General features: G+C 49.8%; 1 protein-coding gene across 1 annotated transcript in view; it reads left to right on the forward strand.

Moving 5' to 3' along the window:
• Window positions 1-22,978, forward strand: part of RAPGEF5 (Rap guanine nucleotide exchange factor 5) — a 247,107-nt gene that overhangs the window by 192,542 nt on the left and 31,587 nt on the right. The window contains exons 13-19 of the mRNA XM_056800508.1: window positions 5,520-5,664; window positions 6,107-6,204; window positions 9,216-9,246; window positions 9,755-9,833; window positions 14,237-14,386; window positions 19,660-19,757; window positions 22,668-22,790. Of these exons, the coding sequence (XP_056656486.1) occupies window positions 5,520-5,664; window positions 6,107-6,204; window positions 9,216-9,246; window positions 9,755-9,833; window positions 14,237-14,386; window positions 19,660-19,757; window positions 22,668-22,790 (724 nt within the window). The remainder of the gene's footprint in view (window positions 1-5,519; window positions 5,665-6,106; window positions 6,205-9,215; window positions 9,247-9,754; window positions 9,834-14,236; window positions 14,387-19,659; window positions 19,758-22,667; window positions 22,791-22,978) is intronic.

A 22,978-nucleotide genomic window follows, 5' to 3' on the forward strand; every position in this document is an offset into this window, starting at 1 on the left:
GGTTTAATCCCCTCCAGTCCAATAAATATTTATTAATGGTTTAGTAACTTGCTCAAGGTCCTACAGCAAGTGTCTAAGCCTGGTTTTGCACTTCCTGAGTCCAGCCCAGAGCTTCATCAAGCTGCTACATGAGGTAGAACATCCAGATAGAGAGAGGTGGCTCCCTTTGCATGACTCAATGAGAAATTAGAAAGTTAAAGGGTTTCCATTTGGAATCTGGCCCTACCGATTATCACTTGTCTGACCACAGGCAAAACACTTGACTTTCCTCTGGGTCTTTGTTTCCCCATCTGTAAAAGGGGAGTGATAATGGCACCCAGGTCACAGTGTGGTTATATCAGGTAAATAATAGACACCAAGTGCTTTGCAAATGTTAAAAGGCTAGGTGAAGAGTTGTTATTAACTGGAGCAGATCCAAACCCATTTAAAATATCTGAACCATTTCTTATGTACAAGACATAGCCATCCTGTTAAAAGACACAAAGTCTCCCAAGAAGTCTACACCACCTAATTATTGCCCAGTCTTCTTTACAAGAAAATAAATAGCCAAGGAGCCAGAGTAAATAATTCTCCTTTCATTGCTGTACCCAGCTGGGTATTCCATTATAGCCCATCAAGAAATTTTATAGGATGGGGACTCAGTATTCCCATGACCCCATTTGGACCCCATGAACCCTGATTCTAATGGCTGGCAATGTTTTGTGCTTCATCATCATTCTTTTAAATCTCAGAGCTGGTAGGACATCATATATTGTTTTCTGCTTAGAGTATCTTTCTGCTAAAAGCATTTCTTGGGCTGTTCTTAACTGTAATGTGGTAGGGGTAAGTGATTGGGAAGCAATGGGAAGACTTCTGTAAGGGTTAAAATAGGGGTTGTGACAAAATGAGAGAGCAGCTTTTAATAATTTAAGTTTTAATGAGAATAGAGTTGAAAATTAATATTATCCCTTCAAGCCAGAGAAACGAAAACTTCTAGCAGCTTTTAACAATTTAGTTTAATTAAAATAGAGATAGTAAAATGAATATAGTACAGGAGAAATATAGGAAAGAGGTAGAGAAAGAAAATTTCCTAATTTCTATACTAGTTATCCTATAACTACCTATAATTAGTACCTAAAACTGCCTATATCTTCCTCTAACTACCACTATTAACAACCACCCCACAAAGTTTCAACCCAATTCAAACCAACCCAATCAGTGTTTAATCCAACCCCAATTAGGTCTGTCAATGAAGACCAGCCACCTTCCAAAAAGTTCAAGGAAGGAAAAAAACTAACAGCCCAAATCAAAAGCCAAAAGCCCAAAAGATCCTCTAAAGGCTAAAGCCAAAAGCCCTTTCAGTAAGCTCAGGCCTGCCTTTATATTCCAGCAACTAAATGCCAACCACCAACTAATCACCAATCCACACCACCAGCAACCAACCCCCAATGATCAACTCATGCTCAGCAGCCATCATTCTGCAACTGCCAGCCCTTCCTGTCTCTATTTTTTCTACTTCCTGTCACTGTGGGCTGGTTAATCCCTACACATTTCTATGGTAAGAGGACCTCCAGGTCCTCTGTTAAATTAAAAAAGGAATAAAGAATTTCTTTTTACATTTGGCAGTGAGGATGTCTATTCATGAGCCCAGGAATTGGAGAAAGTGGTTATTTTGACCATTTAACCATCTCCTGCAACCCAAAGAAGACCCTGGGCTCCTGCCCCTTCTTCTTGCATCATGGGAAAATCAGTAACGTACGTTGTTTCAAAGCTCATCAATTTTGATCATTCCTACCCAGGGCTGAGTAGAGCAATGATAGTGATGGAGAAGGAAATGGAGAAATGGTTGAGGTCAGGCATGATGGCCTAACTATTTCAAGGAGCTAAATCTGCAGTAAAGTATTGATAGGAAAATGGGGCATCCACTAGAAGCCTCCTTGCCATATGAATGCTAAGGTTTCTAAGGAGGAAATATGTGTGATGGGGGCAGTAGAATAGGGAGCCATTCATGAGGAGGTCTTAGGGAGGCTGCTTCAGCCTGGGCTTCTCACTTAAGGTCTCATAAGGCTAGTTCTATTTTTTGTTATTTTTATTCCATCGTGTCTAACTCTCCATGACCCCATTTGGGGTTTTCTTGGTAGAGATACTAGAATAGTTTGCCATTTCCTGCTCTGGCTCATTTTGCAAATGAGGAAACTGAGGTCAGTTGGCTCACATCGCTAGTAAGTATCTGAGGCTGTGTTTGAATTCATGAAGATCTCATCCCGATTCTAAGCCCAGTGCTCTATGGACTGTGGCATCACCTAGCTGCCCTCATTGTGAGTGCTTTGCAAATGTTAAAAGGCTATATGGGTAGTTGTTATTATCAACTAGAGCAGATCCAACCCCATTTCACATATATTAAGCATTTCTTATGTACAAGTTATAGACATCATGTTGTATCCCACCCTGACTCAGTATTCCCTAAGCTCTATTCTGAGCCCTCTTCTCCTCTGCCTCGGTGAGCTCAGCCTCTCCCATGGATCCAGTTGTCCACTTTCTGGAGATTGTTCCTAGATCTAAATCAACAGCCTCAGTTTCTCTCCTGAGCTTTCGTTGCCCACTGAACTCTTCTTTAACCCTTACCTTCTGTCTTAGAATTAGTCATGGGACTGGTTCCAAGCAGAAGCATTCAGGGGTAGGCAATGGGGGTTAAATGACTTGCCCAAGGTCACACACCTGCTGGACATTTTAAACAGGTTGGCTCAGAGATACCTGAGGCTCTGTGTGTCCCAAACCAAACTGTCTTTCTCCCCAAACTCACCCCTCTTCCAGGCATCCCTGCTTCTGCTTAGGGTCCCACCAGCCTTCCAGTTGCCCAGATCTGTAGCCCCAGAGTCTTCCCCAGCTCCTTGCTCTCTCATCCCACACCTCTAGTGAGGAATCAGACCTTGTCTCGATGTTCACGGGCTCTCTTGTAACCATCTCCTTCTGCCTCCCTATGCCTGCACCACCCAGCTTGGACTCTTGCAAGAGTTTCTTCATGGCTCTCCCAGGTTCAGCCCTCCCCATCCAGTCTCTCCTCCACGAAGCTGCTAGAGTGCTTTTCTTTCTGTTTGGGTCTGACCGTGTCATGCTTCTCCTCCATAAATTCTACTTCCAGAAACAAACGCCAGCTCCTCCTCTGGGCTTTGAGAGCCCGTCAGCACCAGGACCCCATTGACTTCTCCAGCCACCCCTCCTTTGCCCGTTCTGGTCTGATCAGTCAGGCGACCCTCCAAAGAGGATTTGCCTGTCTGGAGGAGGCTGGCGTCCTTCGTCGGTGGCCCTCCGGAATTGTCCTCGTCCTTGTGTGGATCAGAGTTGGGAGATCTTCCAAACTGTGATTTTCCCAGCCTTGTTGTTAGGGGCCATGCGTTGTTCTCTGCGTTTGGCTCGCTGCCCTCAGCGTCAGTTCAGAGGAATTGTCCCAGAGGTCTCTGACACTGTCCCCTTCCTCGTTTCTCATAACACAGTAGGCTTCTGTCCCTCATGTGTGCCCCAATTTGCTCAGCCCTTTGATGGGCATCCCTTTAGCTTCTGATCTCAGCTACCTCAAAAAGCGTTCCAGGAAATAACGTTGTGCCCTTTTCCCTTTGAGATCCCTGATAGCTCTAAAATCTTGAATCCTTTGTCAAGTCCAGTAGAAAAAGCCTTGGCTCTGGAGTTAGAGGACCTGGGTTCAAATGATGCCTCTGATACCTCCTGGTGTGATCAACCAGTGGCAGAACATATAACCTCCCTGGGGTTCCTCATATATTAACAATCAGTTTTTAAGATCTTTTCCAGCTTTAAAGTTGTTATAAAGTCATCTTACCATCCTGGGCCTCGTGTCCTTATCTATAACATGAGCGAATGGGGCTGGATGGCCTTTGAGGTTCCTTCCAGGCTCAGATTTATGGACCTGTCATCCTCTGGTCCTCCAGCTCCTGCCCGAGGAGTGATCCTGGCTCTTCTGAAAATGGCCAGGTTTTCTAGAGGGGAGAAGCAGGCTGCTGGCATCACAAGGGCACAGGCCAGGACTAAGCTAGGCTTTTTAATTTACCTGGAGCTCTGTATACAGTGGGTGTTTAATAAAAGACTGTGGGAACAAGTATGTTCCTGATGGTCCTCATTCTTTCCCACTCAGGGACTCTCAGCAGGTCAGGAAGTTGCCCAGGGCCATGGAGAAGTTCCCTGCTTGGGGGGGGCAGGAGGCCTTTGGGGTGCTCCAGTGGATCCCCTCATTTTTGAGCAGAGAGCTCTAATCATGAAGATGCCCAGTCCTGGGCTAAGAGGATTACAGTGAGGTGAGGTGGCCTCTGCCCCCTCCAAGAGCATCACTGAGGTCTCCGATTGGACAGGACGTAGAGGGCAATGGGTCTAGCCACTTCCTTTTGCAGAGAGGGGAAGCGGGAACCCCTAAGGGCATAGGGAGAGTAGCTGTTGCATTTCAACTGCAAGAAAATCTGGGCCAACTTCTTTCTTACTGTTTTTTTAAGCCCTCACCTTCCATCGTAGTCAATCATCTGTATTGGTGCTGAGGCAGAAGAGCAGCAAGGGCTAAGAATGGGGGTTAAGTGACCTGCCCAGGGGCACCCTGCTAGGAAGCATCTTAGGTCAGACTTGAACCCAGGACCTCCCATCACCAGGCTCTCTATCCATGGAGCCACCCCATGACCCAAAACAAAACCCGCTGTGTGAGAAGACTGACAAACCCCTGAGTCTGTTCATCCCCACCCTGTACTCTTGGGAAGTAAAAGCAGGCATGCCTCTTCCCTGCTGCCTCGGGGCTGTTTGTCTTCTTTTGCTCAATTCTGAGGTGTCCAGGCCCTCAGAGATGATCTCCTCCAGGCCATTCATCTTGCTAGACACTCAGGAAGTTTGATTTAGTTTGATTTGTTCAAGGTGGCCCGAGTCCTAAGAACAGGTGGGATTTGAACCCCTGTCCTTGGCCTCCAAGCCCAGCATTCCTTGTTCGGGGCTGCCCTGGTCCTTATCGAGTTTCAGGTTTCCAGAAGGCCCCTCTGTCTTCTCCCAGGGCAGGAATTCTTAACCTGGGACCCACGAACAGGCTTTCAAAATTGTTTGATAATTCATTAGAATTGGCTTCTCCTGTAGTTCATTTTGTGCATTTTGAAGCCTTTTCCTAGAAGGAGTCCAGAGGCTTCACAGCCGTGGGATGCAGGGGACCAGAACGGCGGAGCCTCCTCCTCTGGGGCCGCCCCAGCCTCGGGCAGCTCTGCTTCCACTCCTTGGAATCGGGGCTCCCTCAGGGTCAGTCTCGGGGACAGCTGCTGGAAGGGTCTTGGAAGCCCCCCACGCAGGCCCTCGGAGGTCGGGAGGGAGAACCTGGGGCCGATCAGGGACTCAGACAGGGTTGAGCTCTCGGCATCCCTCTAGGGCCGCTCCTGCTTCTGCTGTGGCTTCTCTTCCACGGGAGAGCACCGCCTCCCGGGGAACCTGCCTGACAGAACTGGGGAGAGCCCCCCCCAACACTGGCCCCACAGCCCTGCCCACCTGTTTTCTTTAACCCTCCGCACCTATTCTGCCAAGAAATATCACGGCCGGGAAGAAACCTGCGACATTCCCCGGCGCAAGCGCAAAGTCCTGCACCTCGTGTCCCAGTGGATCGGCCTGTACAAGGACTGGCTGCATGAGGACGAGCACTCCAAGATGTTTCTGAAGGTACTCCAGGGCGCCCTGAAACGTCTCGATTCAGAGAAAAAAGGTCTTGTGGAATTGGACTGGGAATCCGAGCTGACAGTCCTTTTTAAGATGCTCGCATTATCCTCATTTGACAGATGAGGACACGGAGGCAAACAGAGTCTGGATGGCTTGCCCAGGGTCACCTGGCATAGTAGAGTACTTGGTGGGACATCAGGAAGATCTGAGTTTGAATCCCGCCTCAGACATGTACTAGCCGTGTCACACTGGCACAGGACTTGATGGCACTTTGCCTCAGTGTCCTTATCTGTAAAATCTGTCAAATAAGAGCATCTGCATTCCAAGACCAGAAACATGAATGCCAGCATTTAGCCCAGTGCCGGGTGCTCTATCGATGTTAAGTAGACTAATAAGAACTTGTCAGCAGCTAATTTCACCTGCCTTTCTCTGTGTGTGTTTCCAGACCATCTACAGGAACGTGCTGGATGACGTCTATGAATATCCAGTCCTCGAGAAGGAGCTGAAGGAGCTGCAGAAGATGCTGGGGCTGCACCGACGGCAGTAAGCTGCCCATTTGTCTTTCCTACCTGACCTTGATTGCGCTGTCATTTTCAATTAGATTCCATGTACCAAGTGGAGAAATGGGGCATTTTCCGAGGTGATAGAGGACCAGGAAGTGATGTCCCTTGGGATTCCTGGGCTCTGCCAGAGTCTGTGGCTAGCAACATCCTTGTTGTCTCTTGGAATAAACAGAAATAGACTCTGTTTTCCCAGTAAAATAGAAGTGGCCGCTGATGCCATTAAAATCAAGGGTTTCCTTAACAGGCAGAAAAAAAACTCACAAGCTGTTTTTAGTGGAGTTTGCTTGTTTGTTTTGTCCTAATCCTGAATTTTATCCCCGTGGGTGCATGGCCAGTGGAGAAACTCCCTCTACGGAAGCCGCTCTGTGATTCAGAGTCCCAGAAAGCTGGTGAGGGCATTTGGAGGTGCCGTGACTTCCCCAAGGTCACACGACCGCTATCTGGAAGAAGTAGGACTTGAACCTCAGTCTTCCTGATTCCAAGGCCAACTCTTGCGACTTCCTTAGATTTTTAAAAAATTTAATGAGGCTAAAATTCACTTTTGGGGGGGGCAATTGAATATAAAACTAAATTTTGGTCTTTCTGTGACTCAAAAATATAGCTCTGAAATTGAGCATAGATGTGGATTTCTTTTTTAAAAAGATATTTTATAAATAGGTCACAGACTCTTTGTGGGGTCTCCTGAGGCTTTATATTTAATTTAGAAAGATTAACGAAACCCACTTTATCCAGTGGGCCTTCCTTTGGCACAACTGCCTCGGTGTTCACGACTAAGTGAGTTGGAGAGAAATAATCATCCTTTAGCTGGCTGGGAAAGAAACAGCCAACTTATCACTGCATTTCTGATACAATTATATTATATCCTATATATTATATAATATAATAATTATACATCTATCGAATTATAAAACATATGGGAGAGGCTGATGCCAGAGAATCCAGCATTGTAATACTTGACCTTTTCTTTCTAAAAGTGGGGATTCCTCTGCTGGAATGATGATGATCATATCAACCTAGATGCCCTTTTTAAAGAAAATAATGGTCCTGGGATAGCTAGGTGACTCCGTGGATCAAGAGCAGGCTTGGGGACAGGAAGTCCTGGGTTCAAATTTGGCCTCAGACACTTCCCAACTGTGTGACCTTAGCCAAGTCCCTTAACCCCCATTGTCTAGCCCTGACTGCTCTTCTGCCTTGGAACCAATAGATAGTATTGATTATAAGATAGAAGGTGAGGATATTTATTCAAAGGATAGAAAAGAAGGGTCCCCTCCCTGACAGAAGGAGCGGTCTCGTTTTTGTCCCAGAGCTTAGCCTGGCATCATGATGCCCGCTGATTGATTGAACTGAGTCTTCCTCGAGTAGCAGCGTCAATCTGAGTGTAAAGCATCATTTCATCTTGGTGGCACCCATCACGGTCCAGAGGAAGGGGCTCTGGGGATTTCAGCTGGTCAGTTTCACGGATCCTTGGCCTTCCCCGTTCTGGGGTCTCCTTTCTGAGGCTGCCAAGCTCTTGGGGGTCCTTAGTCATTTGGAGCCGGGCAGGGCACAGGGGGCCCCACAAAGCGAGTCCACTTGCTGCTTCTGACAGCCTTCAGCTCCTCATCACATGCGCTAGGTGGTTTCTAGGGTCTCAAAGTATTATGTAAACATGAGGAAATGGAAGGATTATGGGGCAAAATTGTATTCTGTGGCAGCTTAATCCAAAATAATCCTTGCTTCAAATGCATCCTGTTTTCTGGGCTTTGGGGCAGGGGCTGGGAGTGAGGAGGAGGGAAGGTGGGAGCCTTATTACCAGGATGGCAAAGTTTTTATTTGCAGTGACTCCATTCTTCAGGTCACCACAATAGGGGGAAAAGAGGATGCTCAGAATGGAAGGGCAGGACCAATAAGTCACGGACATTGGGCTGGCATCCTAGAGGGGAGAGTCACTATTTGGCCTAAAATAATGTTTAAAAATCAAGATGATTTAACGCTGTCCTAGTATCAATGGAAATCTCAGGTTTCCTCCCCTCAGCTTTGTTCTCTCATCTAAGGTAACTCCTTGGGAGAACTGCTTCTCCTTGAGAAGAACAAGTGAGATCAAACCACTCTGCTTTGGTCCTCAATGATTTTCTGTGGGTAAACGGATAGTGGACACAGTGGCATCAGGACCATAGTTCAATAGCTCTATGACCTTGGGCAGCTCGCGGAATCTTTCCCAGCCTCAGTTTCCTCATCTGTAAAATGAGGGAGTTGGACTAGAGGACCTCTGGGGTCTCTTCTAAACCTATGGCCGGGATTCTGTCATTGTCAGCGAGTTGCAACGTCACCAGAAGGGTTGGCTGCCCCACGTCCCCTCAGCTGCTTTTACAAGAGCATCAGCCTGAGATTCAGGTGCCTGGAGCCCTGACCACTTCTCTGGGTCGCTGGGCACATCAGGGCTTGTGACTGAACCCCCGTGGGGAGCAGGGACGGTGTCCTTGGGCCTGACTTGAAAGTCCTTTGAGCACACACAAAGCAACGTGGAGGATTGATTCCAGGAGCTGGATGGTTCAAGGAAGGATGGAGTGCTCGGAGAGAGTGACCTAGATAACTGCCTTCTGTCCAGGGGGTTCCCCGATCTAGATCTGGAGGGGGCTTTGGAAGCCCCTTTTATAGATGAGGAAACTGAGGCAAAAGTCCCAGTGGTCATGAGTGGCAGAGTTCTGCCTTGGAACTAATGCGCAGTATTGATTCTAAGAAGGAAGGTAAGGGTTTTTTAAAAAAGCAAAACTCCCATTAGATTAGAACTCAGATCCTCTGACTCTGGATCCTGTCCTGGCACCATTCCACATGGAGTCTCTTCCCTTCCTGCTGTCAGCGAGAGGACAGGATTAACTCCTGAGTGTGCTGGGGTGGAGGTGGCATCTCTCAGGAAGGGGGTACCATGCCTCCCTGGCATGGGGGGTCTGGGTGGGCACTCTCTGTCCTCTTTCTCTGAGCCAAGCCTGACCTGGTACCTTCTGATTTCAGCACTGTGGATGAATACTCGCCACACAGAAAGGTAAGGGGAAAGTTTTCTACATCCGAAGTAGGGGGGTACAGCCTAGGAGGCCTCCCCTGATGCCCGAGCCTTCCAAAGGCATGACAGGACCCCCCTGGGGCTGCCGGGGGCTGCTGCAAGGCTGAGCCTCCCTGGTCTGTGCTCCTTCCTGCACATGGCAGCTACCCAGGTGGCCTTTGAGGTCTTCCCCAGCCCCGGAGCTAGAGCAACCCCGGTTACCCGATTGGGAATCATCCTGCCAGAATGCCCATCAGAACCCTGGGGCATGTGCTGCCTGGGGAGGAAGCCAGGGGCCCCCGGTGCTTGGCCCGCCGCCACAGGCTGCTGGGCTCAGGCTCACTACCTCTGCTTGTGCTCACTGAGGCAACTCCCTGCCCTGAGAGGCACTGGGCACGTCCCTATTAAAAAGCAAAAACTCCCCCCCTCCCCCCCATTCTTCTTGGACGTCCCTGGGGTTTTCCAGAGGGCCGGGGACATGCCTTCATTGCCCTTTTCTCTTCCTCCACAGAATAAAGCCCTTTTCCACCAATTTAGTCTTAAGGAGAATTGGCTTCAGCACCGAGGGACTGTGGGGGAGACCGAGGAAAGTAAGTAAGGAGGGGGGAGACCCCCCGATGGCAGCGGGAGGGAGGGGGAAGCTTGTCCAGCTCCTTGGACCTCCACCAGGTTTGCCTTTAGACGTTTATTCCTCTGTGGCTGACAGAGAAGAAAGGACTGTTCCACGGAGGCTGGGGGTCCTTCCCTTGCTAGAGTCTCCCAAGGTCAAAAGACACCTCCAGGAAGAGGAAGTAGAATGGCCGAAGCCCTTGGAGTATACTGAGTGCTTGTGTGGTGTGAGGAAAGGGGTGTGTGCGTGTGTGCGCGCATGTAGCTTATGGTTTACATACAATTTATAGGCTATAGGTTCTATGTTATCCATATATTCGTATATTTAGTCCATAGCTTATATATCTCACATATATTCTATGGGTTATGTGCAATCTATAGATTATTCTATATATGCATTATGTATGGTTTGTGTGTTTATATATAATCTATAGATTGTTATATATCATCTGTGGCTTATTCCACTTGTGTATGCTCTGTGGGTTGTGTGCCACATAGTATCTATAGATTATGTGCCACATAGTATCTATAGGTTATGTGCTACATGGTGTCTATAGGTTATGTGCCACATAGTATCTATAGGTCATGTGCTACATAGTATCTATGGGTTATGTGCTACATGGTGTCTATAGGTTATGTGTTACATAGTGTCTATAGGTTATGTGCCACATAGTATCTATAGGTCATGTGTTACATAGTATCTATAGGTCATGTGCCACATAGTATCTATAGGTCATGTGTTACATAGTATCTATAGGTTATGTGTTACATGGTATCTATAGGTTATGTGCTACATGGTGTCTATAGGTTATGTGTTACATAGTATCTATAGATTATGTGCCACATAGTATCTACAGGCCATGTGTTACATAGTATCTATAGGTTATGTGCCACATAGTATCTATAGGTCATGTGTTACATAGTATCTATAGGTTATGTGCCACATAGTGTCTATAGGTCGTGTGTTACATAGTATCTATAGGTTATGTGCCACATAGTGTCTATAGGTTATGTGTCACATAGTATCTATAGGTCATGTGTTACATAGTGTCTATAGGTTATGTGCCACATAGTATCTATAGGTCATGTGTTACATAGTATCTATAGGTCATGTGTTACATAGTATCTATAGGTTATGTGCTACATAGTGTCTATAGGTTATGTTACATAGTATCTATAGGTTATGTGCTACATAGTGTCTATAGGTTATGTGTTACATAGTATCTATAGGTTATGTGCTACATAGTGTCTATAGGTTATGTTGTATAGAATCTATAGGTATAGGAGATGGACATACAGAGTCAGAAGAGAAGCACCCGGTGCAGGCAGATGAGGGATCGTTAGGAAGCAGCTATGTCTATGTAGCTCATACTGTGTGCCAGGCGTCACGCTGAGGTCTTTGAGTGTCCTTCGGACATGATGTGCATCCCCATGCAGACTCCTTAGCAGGGGGCAGCCAAGCCTTGGGGGTCTGGAGGACGCGATGAGGCTTTCCGTGCTCATTCACGCAGCTCTTGAGCTCAGGGGGGATCCCCGAGCTCGGGGCTCTGCTTTAGCCTCAGACAGGCACGGTGTGCCAATGAGGTCCTGAGTTCAACTCTTGACATACTAGGGCCCCGGAGGCTTCTCGGAGGCTGCCGTTAGAGAGCAGGAGCCTCTGGGTGGCCCATCGGCCTCTGGAGTCCCTGGCGAGCCCCCGATGCAGAGGACGAAGGCCGTAATCGCCCTCGTACAGCCCGGCCTCGGGGGTTCTCGCTGCCCGCCCCCCTCTCCAGGCTCATGGCCCAGGCTGACCCCTGCCAGGATGCATCCCCAGCCATCGCCCTCCACCCTGACGGCATCCTCCCAAGGCCAGGTGGCCCTCGTGCTCTCCAGGCTGGTTAATGAGCTGTAAACAGGTCTGGTGCACCCTGATTTGTGGCCTGACTGCGAAACTCCCTTTTCCAGGGACGCCACAGCAGCCTCGTCCATCCTCCTGCCGGCCCGGCAGGTCCCTGAGGAGGATGGAGAGACAGCGGTCAAATGGCCTCATGTCTGCGCTGGGAGGGGGAGGGGCTAATCCTGACCCTGCAGGGAAGCCGGCTCCCCCCCCCCCAAGCCGTCCCTACGGGCTTCAGGCCCGACAGGCCAGAGATGCGGACATTTGGGGGGGTCAGACCTGGAGGTTGGGAAGAGGAGACGCTCCTTGTTCTCCCTGAAGCCAAGGGGACGACAGTCTGTGCTGGAAGCCCGGCACGGAAGGGTCCACGTGGCCTCCCTCCCCGCAGCCCCAGCTTTTAGTGTGGGCCACAGGCCGGGCCCTCATCGCTTGGGACAGCTCTGAGGATCAGGAAGTTTCCCCCTTCCCCCTGGCTCTGCCCTCTTCCCCCTGGCTCTGCCCCCTTCCTCCTGACTGTGCCCCCTTCCCCTGGGCTCTGCCCTCTTCCCCCGGGCTCTGCCCCCTTCCCCCTGGCTCTGCCCCCTTCCCCTGGGCTCTGCCCTCTTCCCCCTGACTCTGCCCCCTTCCTCCTGGCTGTGCCCCCTTCCCCTGGGCTCTGCCCTCTTCCTCCTGGCTCTGCCCTCTTCCTCCTGGCTCTGCCCTCTTCTCCCGGGCTCTGCCCCCTTCCCCCTGGCTCTGCCCCCTTCCCCTGGGCTCTGCCCTCTTCCCCCTGACTCTGCCCCCTTCCTCCTGGCTGTGCCCCCTTCCCCTGGGCTCTGCCCTCTTCCTCCTGGCTCTGCCCTCTTCCTCCTGGCTCTGCCCTCTTCTCCCGGGCTCTGCCCATTTCCTCCTGGCTCTACCCCTTTCCTCTGGGCTCTGCCCTCTTCCCCCGGGCTCTGCCCTCTTCCTCCTGGCTCTGCCCTCTTCCTCCTGGCTCTACCCCCTTCCCCCTGGCTCTGCCCTCTTCCCCTGGGCTCTGCCCTCTTCCTCCTGGCTCTGCCCCCTTCCCCCTGGTTCTGCCCCCTTCCCCCGGGCTCTGCCCCCTTCCTCCTGGCTCTGCCCTCTTCCCCTGGGCTCTGCCCTCTTCCTCCTGGCTCTGCCCCCTTCCCCCTGGTTCTGCCCCCTTCCCCCGGGCTCTGCCCCCTTCCTCCTGGCTCTGCCCCCTTCCCCCGGGCTCTGCCCCCTTCCTCCTGGCTCTGCCCCCTTCCCCCTGGCTCTGCCCTCTTCCTCCTCCATCCTGTCTCCTCCCTCCCTGCCTTCCCCAAGGCTCCTTGGCAGCAAACACCTGCCGTCCAGCCCTCCAACAAAGCCCCCGCCACCGCCGGGCCAGTGGGACTCAGAGCCGTCCCTGCCCGGGCCTGGCTGCCCTCTGCCACCCTGCTGGCTCCCACTGGCCTTGGCCGAGGCGGCCGGGGCTCCCAACAGGAATGGGGTAAAGAAATGGAAAAGGAATTACCGGTCAGACCTTCCAGTGTGGCTGCCTGGAAGGAAGGATTCACCGGCCCTCCGCAGAGCTTTCTATCATCCTGGCCTTTATGGGACAGGCAGCGTGGCAGGAAGGTGGGGCTCGGAGGCCCGGATGTTGGCCGCATGGCCTGGGCTGGGCTCGAGGGCGAGGGCAGACCTGCATCGGGCAGGGAGGGTCCTCTGACCCCCTTTTATTTCACTGCCGCTCGGCTTCCATTTCTGACCTCAGTTTCCTCATCTGTAAAGCACGTCCGACCTCGAGCGGTTCAGGCCATGCTCTCATCCGTCCTCTCCAGTGTGGTGCCCAGCCAGACGGGGAATAGACACACACGCGGGTCAGCATCTCTCCGGCCTGGGCTCCAGAGAGTCGGAGTGACCCTCGGCCAGGGCCACCCAGCCAGGGGCAGGTCGTGTGGGAGGCCACCTCCCCCTTACGATCCGTTATACGGAGCAGGGGCTGCCTTCCCCAAACTGGCATTCCTAACAAAATCCTCTGCTTGGCATTCAAGGCCTTCATAAGCTCACCTCCTCCCGCCTTGTCAGGCTTCTTACACCTTCATCCCCATCATGTACTCTTGGATCCAAGGCTATGGCTGTTCCCCACAAAGACCCTCCATTTCCCAATTCCGCGTGTTTTTAACCGGCCCTCCCCCACGCCTGGATGGGTCTCGCTCCTCCTCCCCCCTCCTCCCCACTTCCCTGTCCAGGAATCCTGCCCCATCCCCCTTCGTGCTAGGCCCTCCCTCGGGTGACCCGCTCCCAGGTCTGTGACCTCCTCTGCCCACGGTGGCTTCATGTTGTCTCCACTGTTGGACTCTGGGCTCCTGGAGGGCCCTTCTTTAGGGCCAGGCACACAGCAGGTGCCAACCACGTGCTTATTGGCTGACTCGACATACTCCAAATGAACAGAAGCCCACCCAGACCCCAGAGACGCCTGGGAGCCTTGGCTTGGGAAGCTTGTTGCTCCTGCTGTTTACTCACGCGCTCCTCTGTTCACAGTCTTCTGCCACGTGTACATCACGGAGCACTCCTACGTCAGCGTCAAGGCTGGGGTTTCCAGCACGGCTCAGGACATCCTCAAGATTGTGGCCGGGAAGCTCCAGCACGCCCAGGACGACCTGGCCCTGGTGGCCGTCACCTTCTCAGGGGGTAAGTCATTTCCTGTGCTGGAATCCTCATTTCCTGTTGCCTCTCTTTTGGTAGGACCGTGGGGCGCCCTTCAGGGAGCCCTTGTTGGGCTGGTCCCCATGAAAGACTGTTTCCTCCCCTTGTTTCCATGACAACAGCCAATTCTTGGGTCCTGCTGGATGCCGAATTCCACCCTCACCCCCCCCCAAGAATGGAATACCAGTGAAGGTGTTCCAGGGCTTTGAAGTGCAGGGCAAAGCTCTCCTGTTTTAGACCCTACATAAGCACCTATATTTTCATATTTAAATGAGTCCAGAAAACTGCTGAAGGATGACATTGCTTGTGAGAAGGAAGGGGAGAGAGAGAGAAATAATGAGAGAGGGAGGGAAGAAAGGGAGAGAGGGAGAGAGACAGAGACAGAGAGAGGGGGGGGAGAGAGACAAAGAGGGAGGGAAAGAGAGGGAGAAAGAGGTGGAGAGAGATAGACAGAGGGAGAAAGAGATGAAGAGAGAGACACACACACACAGAGAAAGGGGAGAGAGAGGCAGAGGGGAAGGGAGAGAGAGGCAGAGGGGAAGGGAAAGAGGGAGAAAGAGGTGGAGAGAGACAGACAGAGGGAGAAAGAGATGGAGAGAGAGAGACACAGAGAGAGAGAAAGGGGGAGAGACAGAGAAAAGGGAGAGAGAGGCAGAGGGGAAGGGAAAGAGAGGGAGAATGAGGTGGAGACATAGAGAGAGACAGACAGAGGGAGAAAGAGACAGAAAGAGACAGACAGAGAGATAAAGAGAGAGGGAGAGAGACAGAGAGAGAAAGGAGGAGAGAAAGAGAGAGAAAGAGAGTGAGAGAGAGAGGGAGAGGTGGCAGAGAGAAAGGGGAGACAGAGAGAAGGAAAGAGAGAGAGAAGAGGGGGAAGGGGGAGAAAGAGACAGAGAGAGAGAGGTAGAGAGAGAAAGGGAGAGAGAGATAGACAGAGAGAGGGGGAGAGAGAGAGAGGGAGACAGAGACAGAGAGGGAGAGAGAGGTAGAGAGGGAGAGAGAGGGAGAGGGAGAGGGAGAGAGAGAGAGAGGGAGAGAGAGAGAGAGAGAGAGAGAGAGAGAGAGAGAGAGAGAGAGAGAGAGAGAGAGAGGGAGAGAGAGAGAGGGGGGGGAGACAGAGAGAGAGAGGGAGAGACAGACAGAGAGAGGGGGGAGACAGAGAGAGAGAGAGAGAGAGAGAGAGAGAGAGAGAGGGAGGGAGGGAGGGAGGGAGGGAGACAGGGGGGGAGGGGGAGGGAGAGACAGACAGACAGACAGAGGGAGACAGAGGGAGACAGAGGGGGAGGAGAAAATATGAATATGAGAAGACCATCTAGTGGGGCTGCTCAATGGTCAGGAATGTTTTTTTAATGAAATGAAAAGGAAGAAATATGGCAAACACAGTGGTTAGAATCATTGGACCATGTTGCCTCAGATACACAATGTGAATGTCGACGCAGTCCTGGCCCTTTCTGCTGTGAGTATTTATGTAGCTACACAGAAAGGCTCATTGTCTCTCTTGAATAAAATCTGCCAGATTACAAGCTGACACTATTGATCTTGGTGACCCGCCTGGGCCCCTGCATTTCCCCCGATGCCTTCCCCAGCCCAGGGTCTCTGGCCTGCTGTTTTGCTTGCAACCCTTTTTAATAGCTCATTACTCCTGAAGAACACAAAGGAGCCGCTTTAACCCCGGGAGAGGCAACAACTGACGTTGTCTGGGAGGTTACTGGAGAGGGACGCGGGGGGGGGGATCCAGCCTGGAAGGTGGCATGGCTGAGGGTCCCTGGGCATTGTCTCTGGAAGGAGCTGGGAAGAATTCTCCCACAGCTTAGTGAGTTTCTATTGTTTCACTGCTTGGAGGCAAATGAGATGGAGAAAAGAAACCAATCAAATTGCCTATGCAAATGCAGCATCTAATCTTGCCCCAGCTGAGGTCAGTAGAAATTCCTGCTTGTCCAGGGCCGCTTGTCCCGCCCCCTTCGCTCCCCAGGTCAGGTTTCACCCCTCTCCCCCTAGAAAGGGTGCTAAGAGTGAAGGGGCTGCATTGTTTCCACTTTGATAATAGATTTCAGACACGTTTGTCATGGAGGCAAGTGTAGCTCTGCCAGCAGACAGGGGCTAATTTCATTTTAAGTGCCTTGGAAAATTAGATGACAAATTTCCATGTGAAGTCATTCCTTCCCCATCCGGGGAACAGGTCGGTGTGGAAAAGGTGAGCATCCGGCAGCCCCATTTGTTTGGATCCCGCTTCCTAGAAAGTCTCCTGAGAGGCCCAGCACTGAGGTGCTCTGAGCTTTGGGAGGCAGGCAGGCAGGCAGGCTCTCCGTGAGCAGAGTCCTCCGTGAATCTTGCAATTAATAAGTGGCTCTTTTATTGCCCAATATCTATAGGATGCTGTGAAATGCCACTTTCATCCCCCATTAGATTAGACTCATCAGCGGTTTATAGATTTCTAATATGCATAGACACATTACGGACCATCCCTAGAAGCATCTCACACATTGTGAGGAGGAGAGTAATTTAAAATCTATTAGTAGTGCAGCCTATTAAAAGAATCTATTTTGCATGTAGTTTATCCTCCGAGAAGTAATGCGTTTTAATACACAAACCCTGTATTTAATGTGACCTTGGTTTTACATGGTCATCTTAATTCCCTTTAGGGCAGTGAAGGTGTCTCCAGAATGGAGAACTCCATCATCTCATCCTTGTGCTCCTCTCTGTCCCTTTTACTCCCTCCCTTATACTTTCTGTCCTCCTTACCCCATTTTTCTGCCCTTCACTCCTCTTCTCTCTCTCTCTCTCTCTCTCTCTCTCTCTCTCTCTCTCTCTCTCTCTCTCTCTCTCTCTCTCTCTCTCTCTCTCTCTCTCTCTCTCTCTCTCTCTCTCTCTTTCTCTTTCTCTCTCTCTCCCTCTTTCCCTCCCTCCTCTTAATTCCTTCCCCAATGCTTTTTTCTCCCTTTTCTTCTCTCCCTTTCTTCATCCCCCTTTCTTTCACTCTCTTCTGTTCTTCTACCTTTCTCCTTCACCCTTCCTTCTCCCCTCTCTCCTTCCCCTCTTTTCTAGGTCTCCTTTCTTTCTTCCTCTTACCCTCCCTCTTTTGTAGCAGCTGGAAGGGAGGCAAACAAAGAAGTCAGTCACTTTTACTCTCTTCAGCCCTTTGTGCAGACTGAGCCTTCCCCTGGGGCATGACTTTCTCTCTAGCCACTCCCTTAGCCCCTTCCCCTCCAGGGTAGGGCTTCCTTTTAAACTAGTTGGTTCCATAAGGGTGGATAACTAGCTCAGTGCCAGATATTTAGCCTCTCTCATTCTTAGAAACCCTTTGAATGTAGTCTTTCTGCCCTGGGAAGTTGTTCAAATAAGCCAATAATTTTCTCCTTTGACTTCAAGCCCCCAGCCAGAAATCAACTTCTGGAAGGTGGATCAGTTCTAAGTTTCTCTCCTCTACCAGGTCTTTTCCATCCTTTCCCTCAAGGCCACATTCAAGCAACAGTTTGGTAATTCTGATGATTAATAGCTGGACTCCATTTGCTGACTTAAGAAACAGAGTAAAAATTTAAACATACTAAAGCAAACACCTTCTAAGCCAGGAGGGAAGCATCTGATTCAAAATGAGAGAGACAGAGCGACAGAGACAGAGAAAGACAGACAGAGAAAGAGGCAGAGAGAGAGAAAGCGACAGAGAGACAGAGGGACAGAGAAAGACAGACAGAGAGAGAGAGAGAGAGAGAGAGAGAGAGAGAGAGAGAGAGAGAGAGAGAGAGAGAAAGCGACAGAGAGAGAAAGCGACAGAGAGACAGAGGGACAGAGAAAGACAGACAGAGAAAGAGGCAGAGATAGAAAGCGACAGAGAGACAGAGGGACAGAGAAAGAGAGAGAGAGAGAGAGAGAGAGAGAGAGAGAGAGAGAGAGAGAGAGAGAGAGAGAGAGAGAGAGAGAGAGAAACACAGACAGAGAAAGAGGCAGAGAGAGAAAGCGACAGAGAGACAGAGGGACAGAGACAGAGAAAGACAGAGAGAGAGAGACAGAAAGAGAAACAAAGGCAAAGGAAAGAGGGGGATAAGAGAAAGTGGGGAGGGACAGAGAGAGAGGTGGGAAGGGAGAGGGGAGAGGAGAGAGGATTAGGGGAAATATATTTCAGCAACCTCAGTTTCACCTGAATGGATTTTAGAAGTGTATGTCCTAACCTATGGATGCATCATAACAGCAAGAATTCACATAGCACTTACTGTGGTCCAGGCACTTTACAATTAGTATCTCCTTTTATCATCACAACAACCCCAGGAGGCAGGTGCTGTTATTATCTTCATTTTATAGATAAGGAAACTAAGGCAAACAGAGATTAAGTGATTTACCAAGGCTGCATATGTAAGCATTATTACAGGCAGAATTTGAATTCAGATCATCACTTTCTTATTACCCACTTATATAGTACCTAAAGAACTTTTTACTGTAAAATAAAATGTTCTGGTGTAAATCAAGGGGTGGGGTGGGGTCTATAAACCCTTCCTCTCCCTGTAGGAACAATAGAACGCTTCTCAGAACTTTCCCTAGCTATTGCCCCCCTCTTAGACTCCCTTCCTCCGTTTTAGTCCTCTTTCTCTGACCGGAATTATTTGTTGTCTGGGCCTGACTTCTCTCTGTAACTCAATCTCTAACTTGGAAGGTGCAGGGAAAGGGGCCTCCGGACCCCTCAGCGAGGAAAATGGCGGTCCCAAAGCCTTTGGTGGGAGAGGTATGGAGCAGAGCCCCAGAAATGAGGGTCCCGTCAAAAGGGTCACATAGATTTTTGCCCATTTGGCGGATTTGTTTTTGGCCAGGAGTGGGAAGGCGATGATGGCTGGCAGTCTGGATCGATGACTTCCTTGGTGGGGGAAGATCCCAGTATGCAAACTCCCTCCACCAATGGAATTCTGTCATTTGCAGTCAGTGAGTTTCCCAGGACATCAAGATTAAGTGAGCCGCCTGTGGTCACACACGCTCACTTGTACATGAGAAGCAATCACAAGCAAGCACTGATTAGGCACTTACTGTATGCCAGGACTCAACCCCGCTATGTTCCTGGGTTCCTGTGCTTAGACCTTCTGGCCCTCTGTAGCTGGAACTTAATGCATGATGGATGGAAGCGAGCAGAGTCCTAACAGAGAGTCGCACCACACTCCCTGTTCCAAGCAGATTTCTTTTCCAAGGTAGCTCTGTGAGAGATGCTGCTATGTCGACAGGATTTCTGCCAGTGTCACGGCTCTGCTCACACTCTGTTTCTTTTGATTTTCTTAAAGAAAAGCACGAACTTCAACCAAATGACTTAGCCATCTCCAAATCACTGGAGCTATCGGGTCGGATCTACGTCTACCGGAAGGATCTGTCAGAGACTTTGGTAAGAACCCTCAGCCTTTGCATCCAATTAAAAAGGAAAGAAAATGATGCTCTCTCCAAATGGGCTTTCAACGATAAGGCCAGAAAAAATAATCCATCCTTCGGATCGGATTAACAGTCATCAACAAACTTCTCTTAAGCCCCTACCAGGTGGTGGGTGCTAATAGTAAAGCCCCAAATGGAACAGTGCTGGCTCGTATGAAACCAGTAAAAGCTGGAACATGCTCAAGCCTGGAGGGTGCATGGATTTCACAGATAGTCCTTCAGGTTCCTGTCTCCAAAGGAGACCTGATGCTCTGAAGGGTCTTAGCACAAAGCGGGCGGCGCAGGGTCTGGAGCCCCTTTATTTTACAGACCAGGAATCCGAGACCCAAGAGGGAAAGATCTGCCAGAGATCATCCAGGGAATAAGTGGCAAAGCTTGGATTCCCACCGTGGCCTCCTAGCCAAAGCTAGCCCGCTCCCCAGTGTGCCACCTTCTTAGCCAAGTTAAACACGGCTCCTTGTAGTCTCACTGCACAAAGAAAGGAAGCTTAGCCCTTAGGGTGAACCCTTCCTGGGGATCTGAATTCTAGCACCAGTCTCTGGCAAGTTGGGGAGATCTGGCTCAGAAATGGACCCTGGGCAGCCAGCAGGACAAAAGAGGGTCTCTAGGCTTCTCATTTAATACCTCTAACTAATTTACAAAATCAGAATTCCGGGAAACAGCCACGGAGAGAGGGTTTGCAGCCCCCTTTCCTGTTTAAAAAGCAGTAGGATTGGGGCAGTGAGGTATCAGAGTGGAGAGAGCACCAGGCCTGGAGATGGGAGGTCCTGGATTCAAATTTGGCCTCAGAAACGTCCTAGCTGTGTGACCCTGGCCAAGTTTCTTACCCAATTGCCTAGCCCTTCCAGCTCTTCTACCTTGGAACCACCACTTAATATCAGTTCTAAGACAGAACAGTAAGGATTTTGTTTTGTTTTTCCAAAAAGCAGGAGAATGAAGGAGAATGATGTGAAGGAGAATTGGGAGGCTGAGGAAAGCCAGATCTGGGCTTTTTCCCCCAATTCTTGCTAAGATTCTCACTCCACTGCCCCCTGGCTTCCTGTGAGCAATGCAGGCGAAGCAGTGTTCTCTCTGTTTCTGCCTCTGGTTCCCAGGGATCCCTTTGGGCTTAGGAACTTTGTTTCCAGAATGCGTAAATGTGATGCCGCTAACATATTAGTTCATCCTTTTGGAAAACAGAGAGCAAGTAGGGTCCTGAAGGTAGGGGCCAGCAGGTAAACTTTGAGGGCAGGAAAAGTCCACAGGAAGCTGTGTATCTAAGGGAGGGGATGATATCACGGGACTCTGAGCAACATTAACCCTGGGATCATCTAGGGAAGGAACGACAAGGTCTGTAAAAGGCCAACAGCACACTCCAGTTATTTCATAATTGCACATGGCGGAGGCGAGATGGGCCACGCTCAAGTGTACTGTGGACTCAACGTCCCCACTGGCTCTCGGGTCCCGTTGGAAATCTCTGTAGAGGGGACATTATGCAGATGCTGAGTAGCCAGCCAATTCTTCAGGGAAATTTTGTCCTGTGCCTTGAGAAGCCGCAGCCTTGCTTCTCCAATTTTCTTGTGTTTATCTGCTCATGACATTTCCCCCAATAGAAGGTGGATGTGGGAGGATTTGCGTCCCCAAAGCCTGGCACATAGAAGACCCTTAAAAGAAAAGAGCTCCCTGGATGGAAGCATGACCAGGCTCCCTCTTGGCATGAGGAAAGCTCCATTTTGGAAAGTCTCTTTTTACTAGAAATCATTTGTATGCATAAAGGACTTTTACAAATAAAAATTACCCACTTTCTAGACTAGAATGGATTTCTTCTTTCAGAGAGCAGGTATCAGATGCTTCCTGTCTATCAGGCAAGCACCAGACCCAAGGAATACACCTAAACAATGAATCAATGGCTGGAAGAAATGAATCCTGCCCAGCCAGTAATTCTTTTATTCCCACACAAAAAAAATCCATCAATGATTGCTTAATATCTAGCACAGAGTCTGGTACGTAGTAGGTGCTAAATGAGTGTTTTCCGATTGATTGATTGATTGATTGATTGATTGGTAATGACTGGTAACTGGGAAAGCCCAGGGATGAAGGCCCTTTATAGGAGAAGTAGTGTTGTGACTTGCTTTGGAAAGGGGTCCCAGAAGTATCTCAGCCAGAATAAGATATTTAGGCGACTTTTTGGTTTTTGTCTAATTCATTTTCTATGTCAAATTTCAGGGCGGTACAATTACCATAAAGCTCGCATTTGGGGCCGGGCGGGAAGGAGCAGCGAGGAGAGAAGGCACTTCTCTGTCATCTAGAGAAAAGAACCCAACCCTATGTCTAAGGATCCCTTGTAAACATCTCAGACACACCCAACTGATTTTCGTGCCAATTTTCTACGCAGTTGTGATCCCCTCTTTCTTTACCTGGCCCAATCCATTGGCATTTCCACATAGTTGTCCTTGTTCATGGCAGGTAAAGAATACAAAGTGCATTCCATGTACAACCCACGTACATCTTATGGACGTGGCCCGTGACGTCCCTTTTGCTGGTTTCCCCCCTCTCCCTGGTGGCCTTGCACACGCATGCAGTTGAGGAGCAAGAGTGATTTCAGGGATTTTGCTTTTATTACTTCACTCCAGGGGCAGGGTCCTATAATCAGATTTTATATTGTGTGGGAGAGAGGGGCTAATTCAATCAGAAATCATTGATCGCAGACTCTGGTTTCTGAGCCCGTTTCCCAAATAGGCTGTAACTCATCGAAGGCGAACAGACGGGAAGAAATATGAAGTGCACTCGTCGAGGATTATTGTCAGGGCCTCCGCAGAGTAACTAATTTAGCAAAACAACATTCGGGCGTTGCTCAGGATCCTTTTACTTCTGCCCATCCATTTAGAGCCCGCTGGTCGAGAGTGAGGAATCCCAGCAAAGGTCGCTGAGGATCTTGGGAATGAACACATGGGACCTGGCCATGGAATTAATGAACTTTGATTGGAGCCTGTTCAACTCAATTCATGAGGTAAGAGCTCATGGGAAAAGATGGTCAACGAAAGGAACTTTGGTGTGGCTCCCGGGGAAGGATCTCCAACATGCCATCCTGGAGTGGGCACAGAATAGGTATTTGTTGAGTTGAATGGAGACAAAAAGGCAGCGTAAAGTCCTATTAGTCAGCAAATACTCATTGATCTGTTCTTTGTTAGATGCTTT

Source organism: Monodelphis domestica, chromosome 5, assembly GCF_027887165.1.
Source record: "Monodelphis domestica isolate mMonDom1 chromosome 5, mMonDom1.pri, whole genome shotgun sequence".
NCBI classification, from domain to species: Eukaryota; Metazoa; Chordata; class Mammalia; order Didelphimorphia; family Didelphidae; genus Monodelphis; species Monodelphis domestica.